The sequence below is a fragment of the Sphaerodactylus townsendi genome, linkage group LG05 (assembly GCF_021028975.2).
Source record: "Sphaerodactylus townsendi isolate TG3544 linkage group LG05, MPM_Stown_v2.3, whole genome shotgun sequence".
Classification (NCBI taxonomy): Eukaryota; Metazoa; Chordata; class Lepidosauria; order Squamata; family Sphaerodactylidae; genus Sphaerodactylus; species Sphaerodactylus townsendi.
Window position 1 is genome coordinate 67,781,671 of NC_059429.1, and position 8,741 is coordinate 67,790,411.

An 8,741-nucleotide genomic window follows, 5' to 3' on the forward strand; every position below is an offset into this window, starting at 1 on the left:
CTGATTTCCATGCAAATAACATTTTAACCCCTTTCTTCCCTTCAGAGAGCTTAAAACTGAATACAGAAGAACTAAAGCAGTTCCATTTTCATTAACATTTTTGCTTTTAAAATATATGTTTTTAGTATATTATGTAAAACAACTACATTGAGGCATTTCATTGGTCTTTTGCACTATGATCCTGCAAAACAAGCATTTGCTGAACTTCTCAAATCTTAACAGGAAATTCTTACTCTGGAGCAGTTCAGCTGAAACAAATGGAAGAGCTGTGCAAGACTGGCAACTTTATCTAACAAGCCCTTCTGAGAAGGATCTTAAGGCATTTGAGACAGTAAATGTAATCTTGCCAGTAATTCTCTGTCTTTATTCCAAACTGGTGTATTTGTGCAACTAATATTGTTTTGTGAAAAGCTAGAGGAGGACACTTTCTGTTGTTGTTCATTCAGGATCTCCTAACATTTGGAAACAGGACAGATTGATCTTTACAACCAAGTCTGTGAAAAGCAACTATTTCTAAATGCCAGCATTAAAACAAATAATTTGCCTGTCCCCGCCCCCCATCAATTAAACATGTGTCCTTAAAAAAAATTACATAGAAGGAATTCTCACAGATTTCTACACAACAGTAGTTCAAAGCAGTTTCCCAGCATGCCAGCTCTAACAAAACCTGCCAGGAGCTAAAACTGCTGTTAGTGCTACTGCTTAGCTACCTATTCACATAACTCTTTTCACATCCATAAGGTTTTTTTTCTCCCCACCCTGGGGCACAAAGCCCTTTCACATCATTTTTCACTCCTTCATGTCATTTTTCATATTATACTATTAATCAAGCTAATTTTTCAGGAGAGGGGGGAAATCGATCTCTTTAAAAAGATGTCACCCACCCACCTCAGGAGGTTCAGAAACAGCTCCTTTCAAGAGAGGGAGGGATGAGCAAGGAGAGGGAAAGGGCAGGGAAAGAAGAAAAGCCAGCAGCAGGCTGGGTCCCCCTTCTAGGGCATATCCCCCCCCCCCAAAGAATTGTCCGTTCAAAAAAAGAGCCCACCCCTTGGCTGCCATTGTGTAGGTGCGTTTTGATTGAAAAAAGCAAGCACGGACAGTCTGTGGTGGAGCAGGGCTGGGGTGTTCTACAGAGCGTTCATGTCCAAGTCCCCCAGCGGGCCAGGGGTTTTTGTCTAGTCTCCGCTGGGGGCTCCGGCGGCCCTTGGCCCGCAGGGGCCCTCCAGCAGCCGGGCCACGGCATCGCGCCTGTAGAGCTTGGCCACGTCGTAGGCGTTGGCTCCCTTCTTGTTGCGGTGGTCCACCTTGCTGGCCGGGTGCTGCAGCAGGAAGGCCACGACGGGCAGGTGGCCCTCCTGGGCGGCCAAGTGCAGCGGCAGGTTGCCCTCGTTGTCCTCCACGTTCACGTCGGCCTGAGAGTCCAGCAAAGTCTGCAGGGTGTCCAGGAAGCCGGCGCGAGCAGCGTCGTGCAGGACTGCGAAGCCGGCGCTGTCTTTCAGGTTGGGGTCGGCGCCTTTCTCCAGCAAGCGCTTGGCGATCTCTGGGTTCCCCAGCTTCATCACCTAGGGGGGAGGAGGGGGAGGAAGACACAAACACGCTCAGTTGGATTCACACGGTACCCGCGTGTTTCCTCAAGGTCGCTCCCTTGCACAACTCCTTGTATTGATTTGGACTGGGGACAACGCAGGCCGGTAGAAACCTGGCCAGGTTGATTTTCCTGTCATTGGGCTGAACGGCCGGGCCTATCTTAAGGGCTCTGGGCGGGGAAAAGTGGACTAACCTCCCCCGTCCTTGGCCGGTCTGAATTCGGACGTCTGGAGCGTCAACCGACCCAGGGCCGCTTGTGTTGCCGGCCGCTCTGCGGTCAAAGGGTGAGTCTTTTTGGGACGCCCTTGCAAGGCAGACGTGCGCTGCGTACCTTTCCTGCTTTCCCGCACCGCCCCATCCCCATCAATCACAGGGCATCCCTCTCTCGCCCCCTCTTCCTCTTCGCCGCCGGATAACAGGCACAATTCAGAGCCCTCAGTTCGCAGGCCGGGAGACCCGAGGGCGCCGAAATCATCTGCCAGTGCGGGGCAAGAGGGGCGATGCGGAGGCGCCAGAGCAGTCGCCCTCGCGGTCCGGCGCTGTGGCTAGGCGAGTGGAGGGGCACGAGCCCCACTGCTCGGAGAGGGAGGAACTGACTCGGGAGACGCAACCATCCTGGCGCGCCAGAATAACCCCCAATCGCTTGATTCCAAGGAGGGTCTTCTTCCAGCTCAAGGGGCTTGGACGTGCTTTCCGACTCCATGGATAGCATTACAGTCCTAGCCACATTTGCTTGGAGATCAGACCCACCGATTTCAGTGCGACATGGCACTGTCCTTAGAAGCCTACTGCAGTTTGATGCCATTCCCTTGGAAGCCAGCCAGCCCCAAGAAACTGTGGGGTTTGCCTCCAAGCAAACATCTCCTAGAAATCACCTGGTTTCTTCAGCAAGATTTTCATCCTTGGAAAGTAAACGGAATACAGTACAATCATCCATCTAGATATTACTTCCATATCATACATATGGGAACAAGCTGATCCATAAAATATTTTATTTCAGTGTTGGAGTCCTCTAAATCTTAAAACTGCTCCCGCTCTTTAATCCCTCCAATGCCATTATAAAAATGCAGAAATGGATAACATCCCCAGCTAGATGGAATTTCTACCCACTGACTTGTTGGTAGAAATGGAAGCACTCAAACCTCTAGGACCCTCTTCAGGGGAAAACCAACCAGTTTGGTCAAATCAGCAAACAAAATTTGACAAACAAAACGGGATTCTGTCAGGCTGCATGGCCAAAGTGAGAAAACTCCAGTAAGTATGCCTCAGTTCCATTAGAGGGGTGGAAACTGACACTTATCAGTTGTTTGTGCACTTCCAAGGAACTATAATACAACCCAATTATGTCTGCACTGTGTTCTTTAAAAAGGTAGCATTTAAATTGTAAGATGCACATATGTGGCAACCTTCTCCATTTCAGAGGGGTAGCATTGCAGGTTCCATTAAAACAGAATAATCCTTGTCTCAAATAAAAGTTCCACTATACCTTGAGGTTGTTGTGAATACTGTGTGTTCTCCCCCATACATGTTTTTATAGTCCAATCCTAGGCATTGTTTTTAATTAGAAGAAAATCCTACTGCAACTTTCAAATATGCACAACCTCATCCTAGGATCCCAAACATGTCTATCTTCAAATATGTATCCCCAAATTCTACAGGACTTATTTCTAAGCAAACTTACACAGGATTGCATTTCTAATCTTGCCCAGTATTTTTGAGATTGTATCACTACACACTCTGGCTGGGAGGGGGGGGGGGGCGCAGAGAACCATGCTGAAGTGCAGCTGAAAGGGTTTTTTAAGCTACAGGCATTCCTAACTGTTCTTTCTTCAGTGTTAAATACTCAGTGAGTATCATTAAAAAGCCTACCTCTTAAAATGTAGTGGCATTACTTCTGTTTTCTGGTTAAGGACAAAAGTAGTTTGATATCAGCTATATAATACTGTTGCAGAGCCCATGTATAATATTGGCAGCACAGAGAAAGGACTGTCTAGCTCTGAGACCCTTAACTTTCTGAATCCTCTAATCTGTGGCTTTAAAAAGATGCAATCAGTTCTTTTGTACTATCACACAGAGAAGGTTATATTTCGGTCAAGTTCTCTGCTTTTTGGAACAGCCCGTTTTGAAGGATGATGTGTTCCTTTTTTGCTTTCAGTATTTTCAGCCATTTCTACCCACCCATCTTGAAGGGGAAAAATAATATGCATAATTGTTATATACAATTGTGTCATGGAATGAAAGGAGCAAAAAAAACCCTGCAGCATAAACAGGGAGAATAGTTACAGTAAACAAAACAGGACAGAGCTATAAAAATAAGGGACCTTAAAGCTGGAGGAGAGAAATGTAATGGCTGGAATATACAGCAGCACATCCAAAATGGCACCAACTGGGATGAGGATAGCGAGGGATAGCTGCTGTTGTACATCTCTTTCTCTCTCTCTGTAGTAAACAAATTAATGACACAATCTGCATTGCAACAGAACCAATATATAAGTCTTAGGCATGTTAGTTCCCACTCAATATTCCCTCTACACTCTTATAATTTTATAATTTTGGGTGACCAAGGAAAAGAATTTGAAGGTGGGGCTTCTTTTGCAGTAAATGAGGCAAAAGGTGCATAATAGCAAAATCTGATCAGCGGAATTTAAAAGTTTCCCAGGTGCTGAATAAGTTTCAACACAGAAGGGAAGCCAAGAAAGGGCCTAGAAGGGTAAGCCTCATATTGCTGACCAGATCTCAATAGAAGGCCTGCTGTAAACACCTGATTGAAAAACAAGGGAAGAATGTAAAGTCCAGAAACAGAGACAATAACAGCAAAGTACTTTTAGTGACTGAAGCTAAGGTATGTTTTCACTTTCTTCAGTATAATAAAGGGTAAGCAATATTGGAGACTGTGCTGACTATAAACTTTCTCAATTTCTGTCATCCACTCACCAGATCTGTTTGGATTAGACATACTGAAAATTAGCAGTCAGCCTTCTGACTCCTTTTGTTTTTTTGAGAGATGAGATGTGTAGAGTGGGTGTGTGTTTGGGGTGATTGTGCTGAGACTCCTTAAACAGGTTATGATTAGGCTGCAATTAAAAATGGGTGCTGGAAAAGAGATACCTGTGCCCAAGGGTGGTGGGTGCTGACCCTCTTCCTAGGAAATGTATCCCTTGTATTTTGTCATAGGGGACAAACAACCCCCTAAATAATGCTATTTAGAACTGAAACCCCATTTTGGAGTGGAAAATATGGTGACACCTTTCCTCCTTTTTAAAATGATGTCTAGTCTCCCTGAGCTTCATACACCCATGTAGCACTTCCTTACACAAAAGTTCTCTCAGCCTTACATTCCCTATTAGTCAGGGAAAGAAGATTATTGATCTGAAGGAAGGGAGCACCATATAGGATGGAAGCAATAGTTCCTGTTTTTGAGACCCCCTTTTTAACATAAAAAATGTTCCCCTCTCTCTCTGATACCATCATCCAAGAAAGAACCTGGTGTGCTGTAATAACATTTCAGAAAGTGAACCTTCCATCTTGTTTTTCACTTCCAAAGGGACATTAAACCGACCAATTGAACACTTGACCCACTGCCTCACCCGGTGGCTAGCTTTCACCTACATTCTACATGTCTTGTCCTGCATTGTTTTCTTGCATTGTAACACTTTCAGCACCGTTATACAAGGTTCTCAAAAGAAAACATCTTTCAGCGGGTCCAGAATTTTAGGTGCTGGAAGAACTCCAGCTGCCGCCTGTAAATCTAAACACTGGAAACGAGTGTACACAATGTTATACCTTCGGCAAGGAAATCCTTATCTTTAAACAATCTTGCAACCTTATTTAAAAAAAGAAGAATGGGAAAGGCTCTCATCTTTTTAATCAGATTCACATGCCTAAATTTTAATATACATCTTAGGGACCGAGTCCCCAATGTAGAGGGAGTTGCTTGGCACTGAGGGGCAGCAACCACCGCCCCAAGGACTCATGGGGCGGGGAGGACCCCTGATTTTAGAAACGGGAAAAAATATAAACGGATTTTCAGAGACTAAGAATGAGGTGTTTACCGACCTGCCCTGAAACACGACCTAGCCCGGATGGTTTCTTTTGGCTCTCCCTTCACCACTTGCTTCCCTCCCCCACAAAAGGTTGTTTTTTTAAAAAAAATCGAATTAACCTGCAGACAAGTTAATAATGAGAAGGAATCGCCTCTTTGGAAAAAAAAAACCCCTACTGACCAGTTTTACTTAGAGGACGTCATTTCAGAGAGTTGGAGACGCTGAAGTTATAAAATATGGCAACCAACTAGCTTTTTAAAAAATGCTGATTTTTCCCCTTCCCGGTTAAAAACGGTCCTCGCCCCCGTCAAACCAGTTCACCTAGCGGCGAAAGATTGCCTCTCTCTGCCTGGATACCAACCTGCAGCGCAGTTCTCCCAAATCCATTTCGCGCATTGACGTTTACAGTCCTTTCCAACAAATTAGTAACTTGCACTAGGTCCCCTCTGGCAGCTGCGGACGCCAACTCATTCGCACCAGATTCGGCCATTCCTTGGGGCGAGGGTCGATCGGCAGCGAGCAGATGACTCGGGCGGGTATATTTTATTAGGATTAGTATTATGTTAGCCGGGCATGGCATCGGAAACTGACAGAAGGAGCGCGGATGTTAATCTTCTGGAGTAGACCTTGTAGTAAATACTCGTAAAAAAACTCCTTGCCAAAAGCCCGCCCCTTGATTCACACGTGATTCATACTGCTGGAGCTCCACTGGAAAGGCAGATCTCTGCACCTCTAACACGCACAACCGTCTCCCGAGGACCTTGGCCAGGGCGAGGGAAAGGAATACGCACACTGGATCTCGTACGCCGTGCACCCAGAAGCCTAACTGAAAGGAGTAGCTAGAAACAGAGAAACCGAAGAACGGGGGTGGGGGGGTGGAGGTGAAGGAAGGGAAGCAAGAACCCACCGTTCTTTCCAGTTCTTTCCGAGATCCAAGACCCGCTTTCTTCTGCATCAGCTTTCATCGAGAATGTCGAAGGGAGGCGGCCGGCCCCCCTCCTCCAGAGCTGCCATGATTCCAAATGCAGCAGCAGCAACTAGAGGGTTAACAGTAGCCGGTCGCAGATCAGCTGCCCGGCTCCCCTGGTGACTTGGTGGGAGCGCAGGAGCCCAGGGCCAGGGGCGACGACGGGCGCTCGGAGGATCCCACCTTGGCAAGCTCGCTGCCGACTGACTGAGCGCGGTGGCCAACCCGGGCACGGCATAGCTGAAGTACTGCTGATCCCTGCAAAGCGAGGGTTGCCCGGTGGCCGCAGCAGAAGCTGCTGTTTCTGGAGCGCCTCATGGGTTGTTGCCTGGCCCCGGTCCCTCTTCCGCCGCAGAGCGCGCGGACGGGGCGCTCTTTGACAGCGGGCTGGCGCCGTCCCTGCCCAGCCAGAAGGCGGCAAGTGGGCAGAGGCAGTTGTCTGTAAACTGCCTGCCGGGACCGCCCTCTTTGCTCGGCTGCAGCCTAGCTCGGGTCAGCCGGTCTGCTGGAGCTGGTGACTGGTGCGCGGTGTCTTGCCGGATTTTTGCTGGCTGCAGTCGAGAAAGCCGGTTCCTGCTGCTGCCCCTTCTCCCTCTCCCCCCGCCCTTAACCCTCATCAGCTTTTTTTGAAAAGGAAAAACATTTGAGCGCTCTTTGACTTGAAACACCCGCCCACATTTTAACGGCAGAGATTTAAGGAGGCGCCACTGAGTTGCCGGCAAAAGCAGGAAGGCCTGGGTGGGAGGGCGAGTTCAAGCCAGCGCGCCTCCCCTTTGCCTTGGTTCTGATGGGCGGGCGCTCAGCTCAGGCCCCGCAACCGCTCTTTGCGGAGTGATAGGCCTTCCTGTCCCTCGCCCCAGAGAGACCGGCGCTTTCGCTAGCCGCTGAGAGAGGGAGTGAAATCGGAGCGGGGGGGGGGGGGCATTCCGAGGTGTGCCACAGGGACACCAGTGAATTCTGACCACGCTTCCTTCTCCCCCCAACACTCCCGCCACATGGGTCAATGCTTGCTTCTTTTCTACATCATTCATGCGGGTCTCTTCTCAAATAAACCAGCAGCAATCAATTCTTTGCTTGACCGAGACTTCCTTTAGGAACCCCTGCCCTTTGATACATCTCAAGGGGACGCATGTTTTTACTCCCTCTCTTTTAAAAGTTACGCAGCATGGCGGAAAGGCGGGTCAAATACTCAGGCTACGTGTAGCGCCTGGGCCCTCCGCACCACAATCTTCTCTGTAGCGAAATTGTTCACAGCTCGCAGCAGCTCCCCCATCCCAAGATGGAGATGACACCAGACCAGTAGAAAGGTAGCTGAAGAAGGCAGTCTGCAGGTTTTCTCTGGCTGGGTCCCTAGTTACTAAGGAGACGGTCTAGACAAGGTCATGCTGTAAGGTCAATGTCAGATTGTAGCAACTAGAAACCTTTGCTTTCCATTCTTTGTGACTACAGCACCTTGGTGAAAATATAAAACAACACTGTCATAACATGACCACATAGTACCAAGGGGAGGGGGACACAGAGAGGTGCCCTTGTATAGTAAAGGACAGAAGAAACAAGAGGGAATCTGCTTTTTGAAACACATACATGCACAGGGTATAGAATCCAATCTGAAATGCCAAATATATATCTGAATGGTAAATTGCTTCAGAATTTCCAGTTAAGCCTGGGCCGTGTATTTCAGTGGCTCCAACCCAATAGTTAAAAAGGTAGGAAGTATCAAGGCCCGGGTCTGTCTGATGTAGATGCACTCTGTACATGCTCAGAAGCAATGCCTTATTTATAATTATTTCATATTCCAAAGCATTCAAAACAGAATCTAGATCTGAATCCAGGAAACTGGATTTGCTGTGAGAACTACTTTCAAAGTTACAGTGTTGACTACAATATTACATCTTCAGCAACCCTATTTTGGCTTACCCACTTTGCCATTCCTGTCTTTAGGATCAAAGGCTTAAAAGATTAGGCAGAACTCTTACGTTATTACAGTAAGGTATTATTTAAATATTTTGCTAAGGGATCATAAAAACTTATCTGTGTCCTTGCATGTCATTGAACTGGGCTACCTGTTCGCAGCAACTATGGGCCACTATCCACTTACCTCTTCAAATCGCAACGCCACAGCGACCCCGCAGTGAAAAACCTCC

General features: G+C 47.6%; 1 protein-coding gene across 2 annotated transcripts; it reads right to left on the bottom strand.

The window, feature by feature from the left end:
* Window positions 1-341: 341 nt before the first annotated feature.
* Window positions 342-7,174, bottom strand: CDKN2C (cyclin dependent kinase inhibitor 2C). 2 transcript variants are annotated; one of them, XM_048498946.1, is made up of 2 exons: window positions 6,538-7,174; window positions 342-1,562 (listed from the first exon to the last, which is right to left on the bottom strand). In XM_048498946.1, exons 1-2 carry the CDS (start codon window positions 6,583-6,585, stop codon window positions 1,176-1,178), a joined length of 435 nt encoding a protein of 144 aa, XP_048354903.1. In that variant the 5' UTR covers window positions 6,586-7,174; the 3' UTR covers window positions 342-1,175. The 2 variants fall into 2 exon arrangements, with proteins under 2 accessions (XP_048354903.1, XP_048354902.1); XM_048498945.1 differs by lacking the exon at window positions 6,538-7,174 and adding an exon at window positions 5,992-6,250.
* Window positions 7,175-8,741: the final 1,567 nt, after the last annotated feature.

Coding starts and splice junctions, on each gene's coding strand:
- CDKN2C (XM_048498945.1), bottom strand. CDS start 6,210: ATGCCATGCCCGGCTAACATAATACTAATCCTAATAAAATATACCCGC. Junction 1,563..5,991: donor TTGGGAGAACTGCGCTGCAG/GTTGGTATCCAG, acceptor CCTCCCCCCTAG/GTGATGAAGCTGGGGAACCC.